The sequence below is a fragment of the Perognathus longimembris genome, chromosome 13 (assembly GCF_023159225.1).
Source record: "Perognathus longimembris pacificus isolate PPM17 chromosome 13, ASM2315922v1, whole genome shotgun sequence".
NCBI lineage: Eukaryota > Metazoa > Chordata > Mammalia > Rodentia > Heteromyidae > Perognathus > Perognathus longimembris.
In genome coordinates this window covers 42,187,891-42,213,033 of record NC_063173.1, presented here as the reverse complement: position 1 = coordinate 42,213,033, position 25,143 = coordinate 42,187,891, and the positions used below count along the sequence as shown (strand labels likewise).

Sequence of the window (25,143 nt, the reverse complement as noted above, 5' to 3'; positions counted from 1 at the left end):
AAGATCCAATTCTGTTATCTTTTGTTTTTGTTTTATTTTTTACATTTTGATGTTGTTTTATTCTTCTTGCTTCTTACCCTACTATATCTACATTTCAGTATATATTCCTTGTTGATGCTAGCTTGCTCCTCCCCCTGCCTTGTGTTTTGGCTTATTTTCATCCCATCCCCTCCCAACGGGTGCCTATTTCCAACCTTTTTCCTTTTTAAAAAACATTGTTCCTTTGTATTATATTTTTCTATGTTGAGCTCATATGAATTATCATCATAATCATCATCACCATCATTATCTTTAGGTAGTTGTATAAATGGGTTTCAATTCAATATGTTAATTGGTAAGTAAAATGCCATCTTGATCACTGTTACTCCTTGCATCATTCTCCTCCATCTCCCAATATATGTATCTTCATTGTGTGCTCCTGTAAACCTGCATTTCTGTCTAGCTCATTTCTTTATATTATAATCCCTTCCTTACTTATTTCTCATATGAACTATACTGTGGTCTTAACCACAGAAAGTGGGCAAGCAGGGAGCTCTCTGGTTGGCTCACACTGAGAGTTCAATGAATATAGCAACGAAATGCTTTGTCTTTATTTTCCTTGGAATATTGCAAGCATTGTTTCGACATCTCTTACCATATGCTGGGTCTACAAAGCCTTCATTGACTGAACCATTCTAGCTCACACTGAACAATGGACTACTTCCACACCGTCAAATCCAGTCACTAGCTCAAGGAGTGCTCTGGCAGTGGTTTATGACCACCATTTATGTTATGTTGCCTTTAGTCCCCTGTGTCAAAAGTGAGGGGGAGTTTTTGAACTACAGGCACTTCCCCTAGGTAATGTATTAGTGGGCATACCTTCACTCAGACATTGTTAGAGTTATAAAGATGTTAGAGATACATTCCCAGCATCTTACTTATAGAATGTTTTGTTTGGTGATATAAATGTATATAACGTATATATGCCTGTATGTATACATGTATATGTGTGCATGTATGCATGTACGTGTGTATATATATGTGTATGTATGTGTATTTGGTTACTATCTAAGAAATTAGTGCTTTAAGGCTTTGTAGTCTTCAATAATGAACAAAAAAGCAAGAGCTTGGTAAAATACTGGGAGGCAGTTTGCAAATCAGAAATGAGCCTCTAAGCGTGGTATTTATTCTCTTCAGTTTGCCTTGCATGGTAATTTAAATTACATCACTCATTTTAAAAATCCATATGCCTTTTGGGTGCTGTTGTTGGTTTGTTTGTTTTCAACTTTCAAAGGCAATGATGAGACCTTAGCACAGGGCATTTCCTGGGATTAATGAGCAGTTGGGGGTTAATGACTATCAGTTCCTCCTAACCAGCCAGCCATCAGCCCAAAAGAAGAATGGAAAGTAAGGCCATTAACTCTGTTACCAACATTCTGAAATCAAATCCTTCTCTGCTGGACTTATTAAGGATATATACTGCAGAAGAATTCATTAGCTTTGAAAGCTTTGGTATATATTTGCTCTGTTTTTAACTTGGATTTGTGTGTGTGTGTGTGTGTGTGTGTGTGTGTGGTGTGTTTCTGTGTGTATGCACATATATTTATTCCAACTCACAAACCGGACATGAGGATAGTAATTAACGCTGAGCATGATGGCTCACGCTTGTGATCACAACTACTTAGGAGGCGTAGTTGGGAGGATCACATTTCTTTTTATTTCAAAGAATTATTTTATTTTATTTTATTGTTAAATTGATGTACAGAGAGGTTACAGTTTCATATGTTAGGTCTTGGGTACATTTCTTGTACTGTTTGTTACCTCCTCCCTCATTCCCCCCTCCTCCCTCATTCCTCCCTCCCCCTCCCCCATTCCCTCTCCCCCATGAGTTGCTCAGTTGGTTTACACCAAATGGTTTTTCAAGTATTGCTTTTGGAGTTGTTTGTCTTTTTTATCCTTTGTCTCTTGATTTTGATATTCCCTTTCACTTCCCTAGTTCTAATACCAGTATATACAGTATCCAGTGTATTCAGATGAGATACAGTGATAGTGCCAGTACAACCACAGGAAGGGATACAAGAGGAACATCAACAAAAGAAGCTACAGTTTCACATGGTGTGTTGAAAGTAATTACAGCAGTGATATAACAGTCGTTTCCATAACATACACAGAAGTTATTTTTGTATTAATTATCTCTGTTAGGAAGCAATGATAAAACTGATGAATAGTTCCATATATATACATACATGAACAAAAATTTCCCTATAATTTTAAGAGATTTATAAATAGCTTGAAATGCATTAGTCACTGAGATCAATCAACTGAGATTACACTATATATTACACTATATATTTTCCTGGAAAATCTAGTAATAACAATTACGATTCCTGATGAGAAATCAGACTAAGTACATTATGACTATAATTCACATTGACTAAGCACTATATTATAATTTTCAGTGGTCGGTAGTTCTCGTACAAGACTTCCTCTCTCAATAGGACTAAACACAGACCTAAAATAGTGAACACAACAACCAGCGTTTGTATAATACTATGTACCAGACACCATTGTAAGACCTTCTCTATATTTTAACTTATTTTCACAATAGTTAAGTATAAAATTCTACTTTATGTAAACCTTAGGAAGTGTCACAGATGGAAGCAACACAGATTTGTCTCTGTGAATTTTAACAAGTCTCTATTCCATTAGTGTCTGCTTAGCTGGGGAAGGAGCTGGTGGTAATCTGTAGGAACCAGCCTTATCCTGAGGACATTTCTTCATTCTTCCTTCCATTTTCATACAGATATCTTGAGTGTACAAGATAGATCTGGTACTCTGAGTGGTTATGTATAACTCAAGTAAAGTAATGCTAGCTTTTTTGTTTGTTTGTTTGTTTTTACCATATACCAACCTTTTCCAGTCATAATTTACATGTCAGTCTTGATGGATTGCTTCTTTCTACTTTTAATTACTTTTTATGTTTTCATGTGAGCAGGCTGATGAGGAGCAAATCATTGTGTTTCTTCATAACTACCTAAATTTCTACACCCTACTTACATCTTTTTGATTCAAGTATTTGTTGTTAACCCACAGACCTTAATATTCTACTTAATATTATTTGATCATGGTATCAACTTGACATCTAGCTAGGAACTGAAATAGGAGATGCCTTCAGGAATTCAGTTCACCAAATATTTACTGAAAGTCTAGATGTCATCCAATTCTAGTGCTCAAGAAATGTATGAATAAATACAACAAACCATTTCAAATTTACATTCACAAGCAGATTTGGTTAGGTGTTGTAATTTTGGTGACAGACAAGTAGGGGAAGGATGATTTAGTAAGACTACCAAAAGCCTAGCAGAAAGGTCTGTCAAAAGCCTAGCAGAAATGGGCATTGTAAAACTGGCTCTGTTGAGTACAATATTGATAGAAGAATCAGAGGGGGGAAGGAAAGTTGCTGACCAAACAAAGGGGGCAGATATAAAAAGGACCCACAGGTTGTACAATTTTAGAGTGAGGAGAAGGATGCAGTCAAGGCTGTGTTAAGGGAGTGCCAGCAGAGAACAGAATGGTGCACCACCATAGAGTGACTTATTTGTCATGACAAACTTTGCTGCCCCTGGATATATGGAAATATCTGAAGATACTGTTGATTTTCACAAGTAGAGTTACTACTGGCATCTAGTGGGTAGAGGGGTAGAGGCAGTAAGGCACTTCAAATATATTTGGTCACCACTAGAGAGCTAAAGTTAGGGGTTTAAAAAAAATCTTTCTTTTCTTAAATCTTATTTTAAAGTGTGATTGTCTAAGTTCCTGTGTGCTGTTACATTTAGTCTTCCAAGTATTACTTTGAAATTTTACTATGTGAAGCAGTATAAAAATAACCTGAAAATTTTAAAGTAAGATGTCACATACATTAATCATGTGGTGACCTCTGAACCTGGTGGGGGAAGGGGATAACTTTAAAAAATAAGGATGAAAAGGAAGGAAATTATACCTTCATTCAGAGATCACACTCCAGACATAAACATATTGGTACAAAAGGAGATATAGGCAAAGTTCCGAGAAGACATGGGTACTCCTAGTTGGAGCATTCTAATTTCATAATGAGAAGAGGAAAAATCAAGTGGTAGTTGGAACTTGAATGTTTCAGGATTTCTGCTTTTGTTACACATTTTGCTAAAGCAAGTAGCTGTCATAAAAACATGAATATACTTCTGAACACCTCAAACCCCACCATGTAATTTCAGAAACAAGTTAGTCATCTATATTTTATATATTCATAAATAATCAACCTCGAAAAGTGAACACGATCAAAAGGATTCATAAAGAGCAGGAAACCTCATTCCAGGCACATGTATCTATCCTGCAATATAGGAGAGTAAACAAACAGGAAAATAAAAGACAAATTAATCTTATTTTTAACCCTGCCAAGAGGTAACTGTATGTCTGAGTCTAATGTTTTTTAATAATTATAACATGAGATGAATTTAACTTTTTCTTACTAAGGCACGATTGGAGCTGACACCATCTCCTTCAAATCCTTTCTTCTTCTAACATGTGGCTTTGGGTCATGATAGTAGAATTAGGAGACCTTTTGCCTCCATTGATTTTTTTAATAGTTCCTAGGGCTTCCTGATGCAAACATGTAGCTATCAAGAGGCCTTTCCATTTTAAAGGACATGGCTTACTGCTTCTGCTTGGAATACTCAGATCCGATGACACAAATGTCATACTGCCTTTTAGTCCTGAAGTACAGGCTGGTGTCCCTTGGACAGAGTATATCATACAAACAACTTAGGCATCCTCCCGTAGGAACTTTCCAGATAATAGTGCTATTTTAGGCACATACAGCAGAGGGCATTGTTTGGTCAAACATGAAACAGGGCTGCTACTTTTAACAGCAGATATAAAGGTAAGAACAGGGCAGCCTCCTCTACTATAAAAGATATGAAAAAAAGAGACAAGAAAATATATTCTTTAAATCGTTCAGGTTCCCTTAGCATTTTTTTTTTTGTAGAAAAAATTTCTTTTTTTTTTTTTTTTTGTCCAGTCCTGGGCCTTGGACTCAGGGCCTGAGCACTGTCCCTGGCTTCTTCCCGCTCAAGGCTAGCACTCCGCCACTTGAGCCACAGCGCCGCTTCTGACCGTTTTCTGTATATGTGGTGCTGGGGAATCAAACCTAGGGCCTCGTGTATCCGAGGCAGGCACTCTTGCCACTAGGCTATATCCCCAGCCCTGTAGAAAAGATTTCTATAAATGTAGCTACAAAGCAGTCAAATCTCAATACCCAAGCTGATACATGTCTCATTGTAGACACCAGACCCTACTAGGTGCTAAGTATCAATTACTAAATATGATATCTTAAAAGCTATCTATCAACAATAGGCATACAGCCTTAACAGTCTCCCACCTAGCTCTGCCTCCTTGATCCTCATGCATGCATGCATGCATGCATTCATTTAACAAATACTTGATGTGTATTATTTTAGGGAAATGTGGCTGAGTACAGTAGGTTAATCTCTACTCTGCAGAAATCAACATTCCACTAAAGTGTAACAGGCAGTAAGTAAACAAACATATAGGTAATAGTGATAAATCCTTTGATTAAATTTAAACAAGGTGATTTATTATACATGATAGAATCTTAGTGATCCAAAAGGATGTTCTGAGAAGGTAATATTTAAAGAGAATTCCAAATGACAAGGGAAATCAACCAGACAAATATCATCTGTCTGTCTGGCCTCTCCTGTCCTGTCCTGTCTTTATGTCTGTCTGTCTGTTGATCCAATGATCTATATTAATATTTCTCTATAAACAGAAAGACAGACAGATAGATAGATAGATAGGTATATATCCCATCAGAGGAAATCCTATTATAAAAGTTCTAATAAGTGTACTATCTTAAACCACAAGAAAAATGTTTAATAGACTTGATGAAAGGAGGAGAATTAAGAATAGTTACAAGATGGAAAAGATAGTCAGGCACCTAATTATGTACTGGACTCCAAAGTAGTTTGTGCTCTAAAAAGGGTATGAATCCATAATGGGTATTTACATTGAAGAACAACATGAACATATTTATACTTCAAAATTCACTCCAAATGCCCTGTGAAGAATGTTTAGGTGATTGTGAAATGATAGAATCTGATAAGGTATTTCAAAAGTTCAAGTAAGGGCTGGGGATATGGCCTAGTGGCAAGAGTGCTTTGCCTCATATACATGAAGCCCTGGGTTCGATTCCCCAGCACCACATATATAGAAAATGGCCAGAAGTGGCGCTCAAGTGGTAGAGTGATAGCCTTGAGCAAAAAGGAAGCCAGGGACAGTGCTCAGGCCCTGAGTCCAAGGTCCAGGACTGGCCAAAAAAAAAAAAAAATTTCAAGTAAGAAATGAAGATGACTTGTTAAAAAATTATGAAATGATAGAACAGTTAAAGGACTGAAGTTGTTTCCAAAATAAAGTCAATCTGGGTGCTAGCTAGTGGTACATGATCATAAACCTAGCTAATTAGGAGGCTGAGATCTGAGCATTGAAGTTCAAATAAGCTTAGATAGAGAAGTCTAAGAGTCTCTTACCTCCAATAAATTGGGAAAAAAAGCAAGAAGTGGAAGCATGGCTCAAGTGGTAAAGCATCAGCCGTGAGTATAAAAAGCTGTAAGCATAGAAAAAAAATAGAATAGAGTTACAACAGTGCACTTGATGTAAATACAGAAAAGGTAATTGAGGACAAACATTACATTTTTACCTTGAGCATGTGAGTGTGCAGTAGAGGTGTTTATGCAGGAATGGCGAGAAGTTGAAGATTTTCCCTCTGTGCAAACTGTGCTGTGTCATTTTGAGCTATGATTATGAGGTCTTGGGAAGATGTGAGTGAGAGCAGATCCATTTATTAAAGACTGAACAACTGGTAGTATTTTGCTGACCCTCCAACATAAATCATTGCAGACTAAACCTGTTTTTGTTTTCTCCACTAAATTCCGCAAATCTAGATTAGATATTGTTTTTATGTTTCAATATTGTTTGAAGTTGGAAAGAGAACCAAACTCAAACACATGTTTAGTTGACCTTCCTGTAGTTTCTGCACAAACAAAAACAGCATATATGCTTGTGAAGCCAGTAGTTTTTACTTTATATATGCACACATATATTTATATAATATATATGCAATATATTATATTATAATAACATTTCTATTATCTAATACATGATATTGAGTTGTTGTACAAAGGGATTTTATTTCTTAAGTCAGATTATGACCACAATGTATATTGAACAATGTCACTCCTTCTGTTGTTGTTCTTCATTTTCCTTCCTCATATCTCTGTCCTCAAATTTTGTAGTTCAATTTTTGCACAAAGGCAGAAACTCTCAAAACATGTTCTTATAATTCCTTTTTCTGCACTAGTGTCTTACGTTGCTCCAATTTCTTTATTGGGTCAATTATAAATTATCCAGCTAGGCAAACTTTCATGTCTGGATTAACTTAACTGTCTAAATTCTGCAGTGTAAATCTTTTAAGTCCATGTAACCAGTTTTCTTATTTTGTGTCCTATTCTATTTTTATGAGTAATGTCTTCCTATCTTCTCTACCATTGCCCTACACCAGTGCAATTCTGCCCCCCACATAAAGACCCACCTAAATTCTGAATATTCTTGAGATTTAAAAACTAGTTTTGCCTACATTGATTTCTTATAGTGATTTATGGCATTTATATAGTACATAAATTTAATTTCTTGTTTATATTCCTATATGTGCAGTTATCTGTGTTCTCATATGAGCATTTTTATTGTATATATAAATATGAATTTGTATTTCAGCTCCAACAAGATTAGAAAGTTGCAGTTCTCTTAGTAACACACGTATTTTTTAAGCTTTATCATATTCTCCAAAAATGTAGTAACATCCGGACTGCCACTATGGACCTTTCTTTATCTTTCCTTTCTCTCTCTCTTTTTCAATGGATAGTTCTCTAAGGACTCCATTTCTTCTCTTTAGTGATACTGAAACATTGTCACTTGTAAACAGCATATATACACACATATACATATATGCATATATACACAAGTACATACAAATCTATATATATATAGTTTTACTATAAAATAAACTTTTGCAAAGTGAAAATATAAACTCAGAGTTTTTCTTAAATATGTTTCTAAAATCCAAATAAATTCTTTAGAAAATTTGAAAGGACAGTGTGTTTAGCCAAGCAACTCTCAAATGACTTAAAAGGTCAGGCCTCTGGGTTACAACCATTTAAATATTGTAGCGTTTCTCTTACATTTACCTACAGGATCTGCCTTGAGCATATTTCAAAAAAATTTTCCTTTTCTCTGAGAATCTGAGAACAACCTGATGTTAGCTAAAGAGAGGAGAAATCATTACTTATTTGCAAAATTAAATTTCAAAAGGGAAAATGAGCTACGTTAGAAAGTATTTGTTAAAATTTACTTGAAATTAGTTATCAAAAACTAAGTGTTATTTTGATTTTTCATTGTCTCTTCTGAAATTCCTTAAAACTAAAAAGGTATATGGAAAAATTATTTTTGAAATAGAAAGTGTCCTTAAGCTGAGGGCAACAAGCTTCAATTTTTTTTATAAGCAAATCATGTTGCCTTATTTTAATTTTCTTCTTTTGAAAGACCTCTAATTTATATTGGCATAAGAAATCAGGATATTTCCAGTGTGTTATCTTTTTAAAAAAAATTCTTTTGCTATTATCCTGAGGATGGAAAGAAGTGAGGGAAGAAGGGAGGGGAGAAGAGAAAAGGAACAGGAGAAAGAGAGAGAAGGAGACCGAGAGATAAAAGATACACACGTGGTACACACAGACATGGGGTATATGAATGGATTTGGTTTATCAGGATACATTTGACTGCCAAAAAATAGGAAAATACAATGAAGTGGAAAAATAGGAAAGTATGCTATTCTTAGTGAAAGAAATTATGGCTTATATAATAGGGAAGTTTGATAGAACATACAGTGTTCATTAATTCGACCGATTATCCAATAACTCACAATTCGTGATTCTTTCCATTGTTTCATTTCATTTTCCTTAGCTCACATCATTTTTATAGGGGGGGGCATTTCTCCTTTACATTTATATACTTATTTACAATGTATTACAATCAATCTCATTCACTTTGTCATTCTCCCTGCCCCTTTCCATAAACTATTTCATCAGTTTTGTTCTATTTTTATAGTTGCAAATAATCTGTTACATTAGTATCCAAACCTCTTTCTTACTCCTCGCTAGCCCAACCTCATCCATAGAAACAATTATATGTTTAGCTACATTTTCATATATACATATCCCTGACTATGCATATCAGTTTCTTAGTTCAGTTCATTTTTTTTTTTTTTTTGGTCCTTCCTGGGGCTTGAAGTCGGGGCCTGGAAACTATCATTGAGCTCTTCATCTCAAGACTAGTGCTCTACCACTTGAGCCACAGTGCCTTTTCTGTTTTTCTCAGAGGTTTATTGGAGATAAAAGTCTCACGGACTTTACTTTCCAGCTGGCTTTGAACCGTGATCCTCAGATCCCAGCCTTCCAAGTAGCTAGGATTATAGGCATGATCCACTGGTGCCATGCCTTAGTTTGATTCTTGACCTGTTTTTTCCTTATAAATAATTATGTATACATGTATGTACCCATATCTGTGATTATGTATGCCTTTTAGTTTGAACTTACAAATATGAATGAAAACATATGGAGCTTCACTTATCTCCTTAATATGTTGTCATCCAATTGTATCCATTTTCTTTCAAGTGACACAATTTCCCTTTTCTTTAGGCTATGCAGTATTACACTGTATGTGTTTGTATGAGTATATATGTATATATCTCCATATCTCCATATGTACATACACATTCCTTATGTGTTATTGGACACCTAGATAAACAGTGCTGCAACAAACATGGCTATGCCAGTGTCTTCCTAGTATATTTATTTTACTCTCCTTTGGATATATGCATAATAGTGGTATGTTAGGGTCATAGGATAACCTATTTTTTTTTTGTCTTCTAAGGAGACTTGTACTGATTTCTATAGTGGTTGCACAGTTTACTTTTCCACCAACAGTTTACAGTGTCCCTAACTCCATATCCTTTCTAGAATCTGTGTTTTTAATAATGCTATTCTAACTGAGATACAATGGAATCTTAGTGTTTTTTGATTTGTATATCTTTTTGTCTAAAAATCTTGAATATTTCCATATATATATATATATATATTATCCATTAATTTTCTTCTTGGGAAAACAGTTGGTTCAGTTTGCTTGCCCATTTATCAACTGAATTATTGTCTTCTTGCTATTTAATTTAAAATTTTCTTTATATATAGTACATTAATCTTTTATCTATTGAGTAGCTAGTAAAGATTTTTCTCTACTCTCTGGATTGTCTCTTGGTTCTGGTTATTGTTTCTTTTGCTGTGAAGAAACTCGTAATTTGATATCATTCCATGTGTCAAATTTTCCTTCCACACTTTGGCCATCAGGAATCCTATTACAAAAGCAATCACTGGTGCCAATAGGTTCCAGAATTTTCCCCTACATCTTCCTGTATGAGATTTCAACTCTGAGTACTTATATTGAGCCCTTTGATCCACTCGAGTCAGTTTATTTATGTACGGGGTAAGAAATAGGGGTCCAGTTTCAGTCTCTTGCAAATTGATATTCGTTTTTTTTTTTTCCAGGACCATTTGTTGAAGTGGCTGTCTTTTCTCCATTTAATGTAAAGTTGGCTATAGGTTTGCCATATATAACCTTCATTAAGGTCAGTTTCTTTTCCTTCTATACTTAGCTGGAGGAACACAGATATTTGAGGTACCGGCTCATTTTAAATGAGCAAACCTCCTTCTATAGGCTAACAAGTTTAACTCCTAGAAAATTTCTGATGCAGTCTGTCAAAAAGATAGCCATGTTTTATGCTCATAAGTGTGAGCACTACCTCACACATGTTTGCAAATTTCTGTGAGTGCAGTGCTGAGGGTCATAATTTATGGACAAGGGAAATCTGATTTTGAGACTTTTTTCCCCAGAGTGGAAATGTGATTATCAGTGCATAAGATAAGGATACAAAAATCCAGGATTGGTGAAGTGAGAAATTGAATGACTCAGCTTATGTACCTCTGTGGGAACTTTCCAGGGAAAAGTTGAAAGGTCTGGGAATTTTCTGTAAGACTCAATGAAATCATTTTCTCTGGCTAGAGATCTCTCAAGGAGGAAAGAGATGATAACAAAGAGAGTGAAACAACAAGGTCATGTGATGAAGTGTCTGTGTCTAGGTGCACAGTAGGTAGATTGATTTCTCTGTTTCAGCAGGATTGCTGAGGATATCAGAGAATGTATGTATATAATGTGGGGGTATTTGTGGTTCATCCAATTAATCTTCCTTGCACCCTTCTTGCAAATCACTTCTTATGTCCAGACACAGCCTATGCCAACTCAGCAATAATATTGTGCTATATAAAGCATAAATAGCTAATAAATAGCTAATTCTTCCACATGCAATTTCTTCAGTCTTTCCATGGCTATCAGTGCACAGGAGCATGAGTAGGAAAGAAAGAAAGGTCTATTGATAAAGTGAAGATATCCTCTGGGACAAAGCTAAAAGTCTGTTCACTTAATTAAAACCCCACACAAATGCATTTATAAGTAAATGCTGTCAGATGGCATTGTAATGGATAGTGCATGCCTTTAAGCTGATTATCTCTTGATCTGATAAACACATCTTATCAAACTGATATTGAAGTTAGACTTTGATGTAAAGTAAGCTGATTTAGATTTTAAAATAGAAAAACTTTCATTGAGAGTAGCTTATTTGAGTACATTGTACAATGTATTATTTGCTATCCATAACTAATTAGCTTTGAGCTAGTGATAACCTATAAATCATTACTTATAAAGAAGTCTCATTACTTGAAATAGCACAAAGACATTGAAGTAAGCAAGATTTATATGGTAAAATTAATCCTGGGGATGAGTAAATAGTGACATATATACCCTCTAGCTAATAACACTGTGTCGTACTTGCGTATGTTTTTTTTTTGTTTGTTTGTTTTGTTTTGTTTTGTTTTTTTTGCCAGTCCTGGGCCTTGGACTCAGGGCCTGAGCACTGTCCCTGGCTTCTTCCCGCTCAAGGCTAGCACTCTGCCACTTGAGCCACAGCGCCGCTTCTGGCCGTTTTCTGTATATGTGGTGCTGGGGAATCAAACCTAGGGCCTCGTGTATCCGAGGCAGGCACTCTTGCCACTAGGCTATATCCCCAGCCCCTTGCATATGTTTTTAGTATAATAGGTTGCTGATAATTTCAGACATTACCACAACACCGTAGAAGAGAAATTTTTTCTAACATAAAGAAGATAGAAATGTAATTTGCAGGAAAATGAGTGGAATGCGTGACCATCAAGTTAAGTGAAAAAACAAATTCAGAAAGAGGGATACTACATATTTTCTCTCATATGTGGAAATCTAGACTTCTTTTTTCCTTTTCAATTCATGAGGAAAGGAACCAGTAGAGAGTGGAGAGAAGAACAAGTGTGTAGTAAAGATAAGAGTGATGGAGGATGGGTATGATCAAAACAAATTGCATACAGTTTAAAATGTCACTTATTGTATTGTAAAGTGAACAAACTATCTAATTAAAAAGTGACATCATGGGGCTGGGGATATAGCCTAGTGGCAAGAGTGCTTGCCTCATATACATGAAGCCCTGGGTTCGGTTCCCCAGCACCACATATACAGAAAATGGCCAGAAGTGGTGCTGTGACTCAAGTGGCAGAGTGCTAGCCTTGAGCAAAAAGAAGCCAGAGACAGTGCTCAGGCCCTGAGTCCAAGGCCCAGGACTGGCCAAAAAAAAAAAAAAACGACATCATGTTCCAAATATATATTAGTTTTACTCTAATAAGATGAGGAAGAATGTCAGTGCGTATCACTTTATTTTTATTATGTACCTGATATGTATATATATAACTTATTATAGGCAGTAATATTATATATAACATATATATATATATATTCTGAATCTAAAAAATACAGACCTTTGAATGGATGAATGGATAACATTGTTGCCATGTTGTCCTTTCAGAGTTGGGGAAAGTCAATTTTAGAAATGAAGTAATTTTCCCAACATTAACATTCCAACGGTATACATGGGGCAAAAGCTCATGGAGTCACACTTTGCAGCCTTTGTTCTTCAGAAAACCAAGTGACCTACTGATTTTGTTGTGCCATATTTTCTGGAAGGACTTACCATCTTCCTTCTAAAGCTATTTTCTCTCAATCTATGTTTCAGGGACTCAAGGATTCTGGGAAGGGTCATGGTGTGATGAGAGAAAGAAAGAAGGAGAAAGGTCATTGAACCACAACCTTAGAAACAATCATTAGTTTACATATCAAGGACTTAAAAAAAGTGATTTCAACTTCTAATGTCTGTAGAACAGTGTTAAAATAGCATTAGAGAGTTTACATGCATTTTATTGATTCCCAGTAACATAAATGATAACTTTGTTATTGTCATGATTACTGGAAATTTAGAAAGTTAAAAATAATGAACATGGATATTTAAAAGCATTTTTAAGGCCATACATGAATTTACATTAAGAGAGAACTCTTAATCTCACTCAGGATGTGAGGTCTACCAAAAATATTGCCATCCCCACATAAATGCAACAACAACAAAAAAATAAACCTATGATGCCTATTTACAAGATGAATGAGATGGAACAGAGTCTGGCCATGTTGTTTAAAGAATGGTTTTCTAATGAGCTGTTATGGTTAATCAGGTATGAGGAGGCCAACAGAGGTGTGGATGACTGCTAATGAGAACACTGTCTGTATTCCTCACAGTTCCTCCATGGTAGGGGCCAGTGTACAAGTTACACAGCACCTGGCTCAGTCCAGGGTTAGAAGAAGGGAATGGAATATGTGAACAAAAAACATTAATGTTGTGATAGAAAATGTCACTGACATTATTCCAGAAAGCTGTTTGAAGATCTAACATTTTATTTATCTATCTTTTTTTATTTTTCAGACTGTTCAAACTCCAGAAGGACCAACACCAGATAAATTATGAATGTTGAACAAGATGACCTTACATCCACAGCAGATAATGATAGGTCCTAGGTTTAACAGGGCCCTATTTGACCCTCTGCTTGTGGTGCTGCTGGCTCTTCAACTTCTAGTGGTGGCTGGTCTGGTGCGGGCTCAAACCTGCCCTTCTGTGTGTTCTTGCAGCAACCAGTTCAGCAAAGTGATCTGTGTTCGGAAAAACCTGCGTGAGGTCCCTGATGGCATCTCTACCAACACCCGGCTGCTGAACCTTCATGAGAACCAAATCCAAATCATCAAAGTCAACAGCTTCAAGCACTTGAGGCACTTGGAAATCCTCCAGTTGAGCAGGAACCATATTAGAACCATTGAAATCGGGGCCTTCAATGGTCTGGCCAACCTTAACACTCTGGAACTCTTTGACAATCGTCTCACCACCATCCCCAATGGAGCTTTTGTCTATTTGTCCAAACTGAAGGAGCTCTGGTTGCGAAACAACCCCATCGAAAGCATCCCTTCTTACGCCTTTAACCGGATCCCTTCTTTGCGCCGACTAGACTTAGGGGAGTTGAAAAGGCTTTCGTACATCTCAGAAGGTGCCTTTGAAGGTCTGTCCAATTTGAGGTACTTGAACTTGGCCATGTGCAACCTCCGGGAAATCCCTAACCTCACACCACTCATCAAACTGGATGAATTAGATCTGTCTGGGAATCATCTGTCTGCCATCAGGCCGGGTTCTTTTCAGGGGTTGATGCACCTTCAGAAACTGTGGATGATACAGTCTCAGATCCAAGTGATCGAGCGGAATGCCTTCGACAACCTCCAGTCGCTGGTGGAAATCAACCTGGCACACAACAATCTCACATTGCTGCCTCATGACCTCTTCACGCCCTTGCATCACCTAGAACGGATACACCTGCATCACAACCCATGGAACTGCAACTGTGACATCCTGTGGCTCAGCTGGTGGATCAAAGACATGGCGCCCTCCAACACGGCTTGCTGCGCACGCTGTAACACGCCTCTCAATCTGAAAGGCCGATACATCGGGGAGCTGGACCAGAACTACTTCACCTGCTATGCCCCGGTGATCGTGGAGCCCCCGGCCGACCTCAACGTCACGGAGGGCATGGCAGCGGAACTGAAATGTCGGGCTTCGACCTCTTTGACCTCTGTGTCGTGGATTACTCCGAATGGGACGGTCATGACACACGGGGCCTATAAAGTGCGGATAGCTGTGCTCAGCGATGGGACGTTAAATTTCACTAATGTCACGGTGCAAGATACAGGCATGTACACGTGCATGGTGAGTAATTCTGTCGGAAACACGACGGCTTCGGCCACGCTGAATGTGACTGCGGCGGCCACCACTCCATTTTCCTACTTCTCCACCGTCACCGTAGAGACGATGGAACCCTCTCAGGATGAAGCTCGGACCACAGATAACCATGTCGGCCCCACTCCCGTGGTGGATTGGGAGACCACCAACGTGACCACCTCTCTCACGCCACAGAGCACAAGGTCCACCGAAAAGACATTCACCATCCCAGTGACAGATATGAATGGTGGGATTCCGGGTATTGACGAGGTCATGAAGACCACCAAAATCATCATTGGCTGTTTCGTGGCCATCACGCTCATGGCTGCGGTGATGTTGGTCATTTTCTACAAGATGAGGAAGCAGCACCATCGGCAGAACCACCACGCCCCCACCAGGACTGTGGAAATCATTAACGTGGATGATGAGATCACAGGGGACGCCCCCCTGGAAAGCCACCTGCCCATGCCTGCCATTGAGCATGAGCACCTAAATCACTATAACTCTTACAAATCCCCCTTCAACCACACGACGACAGTGAACACAATAAATTCAATACACAGTTCAGTGCATGAACCGTTATTGATCCGAATGAACTCTAAAGACAATGTCCAAGAGACTCAAATCTAAAACATTTACAGAGCTATAGAAAACAAACAATCACAAAAGACAGTTTATTAACAAATGACACAAATGACTGGGCTAAATCTACTGTTTCAAAAAAAAAGTGTCTTTACAAAAAAAAACAAAAAAGAAAAGAAATTTATTTATTAAAAATTCTATTGTGATCTAAAGCAGACAAATTATGTGTATTCCTCAAAACCTGTTTTTGCTGCACTTACTATTTTCCCACATCTCTGCCCTCCCTTGCCCCGATTGCCATATTTTTCATAGATCTCAATTCCCTAAAGAACTGGCCTAGGAAATTTTGTAAGAATTCTGTTACACTTTGAGATTTTTATGGTGAATTTTAGTGGTGAGATCCAGTCTATTTTGTCTCCTCTCTCTCTCTCTCTCTGCTTTCTTTTTTATTTCTTTTTCTTTCACCCCCTTATGAAATAAAACAATGGGAAATGGAATATTAGAAACAGATTTTTAAAGAAAGAATGAGGAACAAATGCAAGATCATATATTTTTCATGTAATGAGCTGTTCTGTATTTACAAGGAGGGTGATTCTGTGGAAAGGGGGAAAAAGAAGTAAGCAAACAACAGATTAATTTACATATGAGCATCTATAAAACCCATGACTTTTAAACAACTCTAGAACCCAATTTGTAGTTCAAAAGCTTAAAATAAGGTTATAAATAAAATATTGTTGGTTTTTCTGTACCTGGACACAGTTATTTTTGGTATGGATCAAATATGAGAAGGTATATAGATTTCCTACTACCAAAGATAAGACATGCTGTAGTATTATTTACTAATAGTTTCCCTACTCACAATTTCCCTGTCTAAAAGGTCTTAATTCGCTTGTTGACTTGAGTTTCAGTTAAAAATTCAAGAACGATGTGGTATATTTTTCTTTCCTTTTCTGATTGGCCTTTGTAGAATGCTCAGATTGAAAAAGATACAAAAAAAGAAAAACCCCAATGATTTTCTGAATTAAGTTCAATTTATTTGAAGGTACCAGTATGATTTATTTATGATACCTGAAATAAAATTCTATTGGCTAGATGAAATGTGATCACAAAAAATAGAAGTTATATATATATATATATGTATTATATATATATATATATATATATATATATATATACACACACAATGGAAAAATAATGTTTGGTTTGAGTGTTAGCAGCTTCCATTCAATTCAATGATAATTATTAAGCTAGTGTGCTTTATAGATATTGTTTTTAGTATTGCGAGTACATGAATGATAATACCAGGTTCTATCCTTGCAGTGATTACCAATTTACCATAAAATGGTTAAACAATATGTTTATTACTGATGATCAGCTTTAATTTCACTGTTAGGTAGAAGGCAATGTTTTAGGACTCTGAGGTTTCCAAGTAACAAGATATTGTTATTATAGAAACCTACTGGGTTTGTGGTTTCTCTAGTCTTTGTTGGTAGAATTGTCTTTCTCTTTCCAAATACAGATTCCTGAGCTTTAAGTAATGCATGTAGATTTGCATTGATGGATGGAGCCAGAGAGATACCAGGAATTTGCAGTGATAATACAGTTCTAAGTTACTAAGAGTACTGTGTAAGGAACTGGAAAAAAAATTAGATAAGAGAACAGACACTATCTTCTAAGCAGAAAAAGGGAACTTTCTGGTTGTACACTTGAGCACTCTTTCATATATTAATAGGTTTTATGTGTGACCTCTATCTTCACCTCTGTGAAACACAGTGAATGTATGCATATATATCTTATTACTGGTCTTAAAAGCTGACCCCACCATGATGGATCAAGAATTGACTAAACTGAAAGAAATTCATCTCCTAATGGATAAAGAGCTTGGATATTCACACTTAATTCTGCAGGGTGGATCTTACACCAGGGCATTGTGGTCTCCAGTTGTGAAAAACCAATCATTACTGGCAAAGTAGGTCAGAAAAATGGGAAGAAAGGATAACAAATGAATGAGAGCACATGAATGTCTTGTTTCTATTTTTCTATCATCTGTTCTCTGAGATTATTTTTCTTATGTCTTATATCCCTTTAAGTATAATTTCTTTCACTGTACAGTAGAGTAGATGGGAAAATATGTATTAGGTATCATTTGTTAGTTTATTCAGTATTGAACAGATTTAATATGTATTTTCAATCTTCAGATTGAACATGTGTGTACACAGACACACACAGACACACAGACACAGACACACACACACACACACACACACACACACACGGACTAACGAAATTCTGTTGACCAAAGAAAAAGCTAATATGAAGAAAAGTGATATAAATGAAGAGAGAAAAGGATCCTGCCTAATGTATTTGGTTTGTGCCAATTAACCTTTTCCTCCTGGCTGAACTTCTTTTATTTTCTTCTTTTACTTTGAACTTACAATTCTTATCAATGTGAAATTATCCTTTACTGTGGCTAAGATGTTACACAAATTCCACTAAAAGGAACCAAAGGAGAGCAGCACTAAATAGTAGGTCAGAACCTAAAGCACATAATTTAGGCCACTGGCAGGTTATACTGGTCCAAATGAATGTATTTTATAAAAGAAGCAAAATACCTTTATGGAGAATTTAACTTATCCAGGCATACTTTCTATGAAAATTGAGTGAACTTTTCAACAAAGTTCATCATTTTCAGGCTTGGAAATGATGCTTTAGTTGGGTGCTACTAAATACTTAAAAGAAGGGGCTGGGGATATAGCCTAGTGGCAAGAGTGCCTGCCTCGGATACACGAGGCCCTAGGTTCGATTCCCCAGCACCACATATACAGAAAACGGCCAGAAGCGGCGCTGTGGCTCAAGTGGCAGAGTGCTAGCCTTGAGCGGGAAGAAGCCAGGGACAGTGCTCAGGCCCTGAGTCCAAAGGACCAGGACTGGCCAAAAAAAAAAAAAAAAGAAAAGCTGTATATATTGAGTGGCTCAGGTTTGTAATCTTAGAATTTAGGAGGCTGAGAACTGAAGATCTGGTCCAAAACCAGCTGGGGAAGCAAAGTCTGTGAGACTCTTATCTCTAATAAACTACCAAGAAATCAGAAGTGGAACTGAGGCTCCATTGGTAGCGTGCTGCCTTGAGCAAATGAAGTTTGGTGAAAGCACCCAGTCCCTGAGTTCAATCCCCCAAACTGGCACATATATATAAAAGAAAGGAATGTAGATTGTTCATCTTTTTTGATTAACTATACATCTATTTGCCCATTAGATCTGTTAGATCTGATCTGTTAGAGAACTACCATCGCCTTGTGGATATGCAGAAAGCCTTTATGGTTGTTTATGTGTCTTATAGGCACTTGCAGCAAAACAACATTTTATCTCCACTGTTCTTTTTATTCTATATGAAGGAAAATGGCTAGCAATATTCTGAAATACACACACCAAAATATTTACAGCAAGTAATCCAATGATAAATAGTGGAGGGGAAGGAGAAGAAACACATAGTTAGGACATTCTGTTTGCTAATAGAAATATTAAAGAAATAGTGATTTTTAGATTTAGAAAGATCTTTCAATGTTGTTCCTTCTGTTTGGGAATTGTAATCTTTACGTTTTCATAAACTCTTCTGAAATGTACAAATTATTTTTCCTAGGCAGTGTCATGAAGAGTTGGTACAGATTATATAGAGAGGCCCTGATGGAGATTTCATTATTTTCCTTCATATTGCAAATATCCCAGAATCAAATACCATAATTTCTAAAGATTGGCATAGCTCATGTGAGAATGCATTAGTGATCAATATTATTTTATGAATGAAAATATTGCTAATCCATGATGTCTTTTAGCCTTCTAATTTGAGAATTAAAAATTTTTATTTTTATTTGAGCTAGCTGTATTCTGAAATTGCAAATATAGTTGTGCCAGAAAGTATTTTGACAGTGGAAAGGCCATTACTTCAGAGAAGGAAAATATAAATAATTTAATTATGAATTTCATTTAAAGAAAAATGATATTAAGTGGGAAACAATACAATGTTCAACTTTACCAAATTAAAAGTTTGTCCAGTTTTGGGGAAAAAAAAAATCTTTAGTCTGTTATCTTTTTGGTATATTCTTTGAGATATTTAGGTTAATAGAAGCATTAGATGAGTAATTATCAACACAGCACTCCAGAACAATATAATTTTTATTGAAGGGTTTAATTATTTAGTTCCCCACCTTACTAGCTTTAAAAGGACTTGGCAAGTAATGCTGTCTATTAAATATCATTGACATAATATATGAATGACTCAGTTATGAGTCATACTCGTCTATGAAGATAATTGTGATTATTAATTAAATATACTTGCACAATCAAACCCTTTATAGCTAAAGTTATAAACTTTAAAACTATGTATGTGTTTATAGTTTTGTCTGTCTATAATATGTATATGTAATATGTATACATACACCCATAATATACATGCATATTTATACATGTCTATATTTAATTAGAATATATAATACCTCTACAGCAGTTATTTCTTTGTTTTTTTTTTCTGTGGCTTTTTTTTTCCATCTTCCTGGGGCTTGAATTCTGCCTTGGCATTGTCTCTGAGCTTTTGTGCTCAAGACTATTGCTCTGCCTCTTGAGCCACAGCTCCACTTTCAGCTGTTTGTGTTTAATTGGAAATAAGTATCTCATGGACTTTCTGAGTTTAGCTTTGAACTCTAATCCTCAGATTTCAGACACCAGATGGTAACTGGCTACAACACGTATTTCTGACAAACAAAATAATATAGCCTAAATAGTTGTCTTTTCCCAAATTGAGGTAGCTTCTAATTTTTCCCATTAAGAAGAAATGTGAATTCTCAAAACTCCACGTTAGATAGGTGGCAGCTGTGACGCTATTGTCTTCCTTGGCTTGATCATGATATAGGACAAGATACATCTGGCTCTGTGTGACACAGAAGAATTTTCCAAAATTAATACAGCAACATACTGTCAATTGGGACCCAAACTTAGATTGTGAATCAAGCATTCTCAACACACACACACACACACACACACACACACACACACACACACACACACACCAGCAGCTTGTGGCATTTCATTTCATACTGTGCTGCTCTCAGGACTCCTGAAATCTTAAGATTCCATACTGTTATTGGATAATTATATAAAAATTAGAAGCAATATTTTGTGACTACATTTCACAACATTTTTTAACTGTAGTAAGTAAAACTACTTGTTTGTCTTTGTGTCAGAGAAAAAAAAGTAAAAATAGTCATTTCTGTAAGACAGGCAATTAGCAAAGCTATTAGAAGGAAACTTCATGATAGTGGAAAACATATTTTCTCATGGTTCTTGGGTGCAGTCTGTATATCTTCATATATCCCTGAACAAAATGCAGAAACCAAAGACCTAGGAAATTTCAGGCTATCAAGTCCTATTTTTCAAAAGGTAGTCCAATAATATTTTTCCCAATTATTCACTCCTCAGTATAGCATAGTTGGGCAATGAATTGCTGAATTTAACTTATCCAAAATAACATCAGTTCTGCCATTTTATCATCTGAAGTAGTGGCAATATATGTTTTTGTTTAATTTTTTTATCTTATTGGGTTGGAAAAATCCAATGATATTTAAAGAAGTGAAACTGGTGAAAGTGAAACACACTGAGTTCACTCCCCCAAGTCTAATTCTAGTTCAGTCTAGCTTTAGTTCATTTACTATGGCAATTAATCAATAGAAATTATGAGAAACGATTTGCTAATCATCTCTCTTCTTGACAGTCAAAGAAGTAAACTTAAGGTAGAATCCAGAAATATCCATCCTTTACTCTTGGATTGCCATTGTTAGCATTATAACATGTATAGTTCTTCAACAGAAATAAATGAAGTATCAGTTAACCTGCGTATGTTAAAAACTTGTACGTTAAAAACTGCCATCCAATTTTTAATCAAATATTTTTAATATTAGGAAATTTGGGGTTTCTTTATTAATGAACTCTTTATGAAAATTGAATGTGTAAAAGCTTATAAAATACTTCCAAATAAAATGTTGGCATGGGCTCCAAGACCTCCTAGCTAGCTCCATTGCAAGCATAAAAGTTTCACCAAGTGAGGGAAAGAGGTGATAAAAATTTCTCTTTCTAGCAACCCTCTACCAGGCTAAGTAATACTTAAAGATATCTCTCACCATAAATAGACTGGTACAAAAAGCACATCAGTTAATTCTTACCTTAAAAGTGTCATGTAGCTATATATTTGAATCTGGAATGTTTTCCAGGGTCTTGCAAACAAATAACTCTGAAAAAGAAGACTGTGTTTGTGTGCTTAATTGCATTGTTGTTTTCCAATACATTTGCTTGCTTTCGTGGAAGCATATTTTACTCACAGTGCTCATTTCTCAACATATTTTCACATTTTCCAAGAAAATGATGCAAATGAGGAACTGCCAACATTCTTTGTGTGGTTTGAAGTTCAATCCTAAACAACACTGGGGCAACTCTTTAACATGAGTGAATTATTTCCCAAACATTGCAGAAGTGAAGATTCTTTCACTTTTATTCTTAATCCCATTTGAAAGATCTGGAGTCTTTCTATAATGAATATCAACATTACCTTCAATAAAAAGAAAGAATTTCACAATAGTGAAAAGGCATAAAAACCTAAAAATAATGCATATATATGCACATATATAATTTTTGAATGCAATCATATTTTCTACCAAACACAAGTGATATTACACATAGAACATCCACTACAAATTACCTGATAATGAAATAAAAAATAATTTATTGCCTAATGTAGTCTTCTTTTTATCCACATTGTCATTGAAATCTTTAAAAATCTCAATTTTTAATAAATCTGAGATTAATTTGTAATTATTTGAAAGTCATTTTAGTAATCATAGCATCCATTAATATTAAGGGATAAAATATCTAAAATTCATAGATTTCATGTTAGAAATAAACTATAGTCTCTCAGAATTAGGTGGATATCATTAAGCATTCAAATGATAATTTGAAACAAAAAATTAATGAAATGCTTTATATATTAAAAAGTTATTTATTTTCTCATTTGTTGAGCTTTGAAAGACTGGTAGGTATTTGAAACCCATATATCAACTTGCAATTGAATAGGGATTGTTTTGCTATGTAGAATGGCTGGAAACATACAACACAGGCAGGATGGTAAGCTTAGCCCAGTAGCAAATGCCTGTAAGTTCTAAGCTCAGATAGAAGTATTGTGAATTCTACACAACATGAGATCCTGTCCCTTATGTACAGGTGTGAATGAATATGTTTATGCACAGGCATATGTGTATATCACAGAAAAGGAAGGAAAGTGAAAGAAGCAAAATGAAAAAGTACAAAAAAGTTGAGATCGTTTTTATACTAGAATCAAGTCAATATGTGACTATGAATTGAGTTACCCCCTTTTTGCTAGGCATTGTGAAGTCTCTGTATTGACATACAAAAGTGAAGAAATCAAGTCATACATCACGTAGTAAGGAGATCAATTTGGCTCCATTTTTCTGAGATTCCCCTGAGTTTAGCAATAAAATTTTTAACCCCTTCCCCCAAAGCACCTTACTCTAGGGAAAATTAAAACAGTTCATTCCTCTTTAAGATCTTGTCTTCTGATAACTGACACCTTGTGCTTATTTCATTGATAAGAGTGATGCCAGACCATGTGGACTGCTAATAAACAGTGGTGAAGAATGCCTGTTTCTAACTTGGGTGAGGTCATGGCAAGGTGCAATGTGACTTTTGCATCCACTCTTACAGCATGGTTTGTAGAAAACACTCAGGAAAAATCCATCACCTGTAGAGCACGATTTCCCAAGGTAGGTACACTCCTTTTCATTTCAGAGCAGAAGACATGGAGGGTGTGCTCTCTGCTGCACAAAATACCCCAGGACAACCAAGGATGAAGCATGAGAATGGAGGAATCTGAATGAAGACCCCAAGTCTTGTTTTACAGTGGCATTTGTGATTCAGAACAACACACTTGACGCTTTCTTTGGAATGTTTCCTTGTGTGTGCTCTATAGTTCTGATTCTCTTAAGGAAACAGGCTTCTCTTTGGGGACACATTTTGGTATTTTATATTACTTTTATTCTTGGTGGTTTGATCTTACTAATGAAATAGCATAGGGCTTGGTTCATGTGGCAGCATTTGAAATATTTCTCTCTCTCTCTGTGTGTGTGTGTGTGTGTGTGTGGACTTTTATTGAATTTTATACAACTTCATATGGAAGGAATGGATTCGCTCACATTCAAAGTTGAAAATAAATCAATCAATGCTATTTTTATCACAATTCAGCTTTAGGCATTTTATTTTTAGAGTTGCATTGTGATTCACTTTTATATTCTAATCAAATGGCATTGATGGATGTCTCTGAATAACTCAGTAGCTTAAATATCATATTTCAGTGCTTTTCTATAAAAAAAAAAAAAACTTCACGTTTAGCCTCAATAGTTCTTTACCATTCCCTTATGTAAAATGGTGTGTTGAAACTAATTCACACTTCTCATAAAAAAAACATATTTTAAACCAATTAAGAGGTAAACATAAAATCACTTTCTTTTAGCTTGCCAATATGTGAGAGGAAATGTTACATAGGAAATGACTCACAAGCAAAAGATTTATTTATTTTTTAATTTAGGGGCTCAAACAAACAATATTATCAACAAAATTATTTAATTATCTCACTCAACTCTTAAGCATCACTATCTTTCAGTAAAACACTACCTTTGGTGACTATTAATCGCTACTCTTGTGAATATATTATCATGAAACTAATGGTGATATGAGATAAATGTTTCATTCGTACAAACTATTATTGTAATATAATAGAAAAGGTTTTTGTCCACATGAATTCTTGAATAACAACATTAAGAATGGGACACTAGTTGTAGGCTATTTAGAATGGACTGAGTGGCTACTTGTAAACCTTTGAGCCAATGTATTATACTACCTTTTATTGTTGTTTTGGAATTCTTTTTATTGTTTTCACTTTATAAAACTTTTAAAATTAGTATTGATTAGTTGTACAGGGGTTTCATTTTCATTGTCCATATATGTATTTAAAACACTTTGATCAGATTCATCCTTTGCATCACTCTCCCTCTTCTCCTTACCTTATACACAAATCTATCTCAAGAAGCTTCATTCATCCTTTTTACCCATGTTTTAGTTTATTTTCACTCCTGGTTGTTGAATACTTTCAT

General features: G+C 35.8%; 1 protein-coding gene across 1 annotated transcript in view; it reads left to right on the top strand.

Moving 5' to 3' along the window:
* The window catches only part of Lrrc4c (leucine rich repeat containing 4C), a 194,099-nt gene extending 177,416 nt beyond the window's left edge, over positions 1 to 16,683 (top strand). Inside the window, exon 2 of the mRNA XM_048360607.1 lies at positions 14,021 to 16,683. Coding sequence (XP_048216564.1) covers positions 14,063 to 15,985 — 1,923 coding nt within the window. The 5' untranslated portion in view covers positions 14,021 to 14,062 and the 3' untranslated portion in view covers positions 15,986 to 16,683. The remainder of the gene's footprint in view (positions 1 to 14,020) is intronic.
* Positions 16,684 to 25,143: the final 8,460 nt, after the last annotated feature.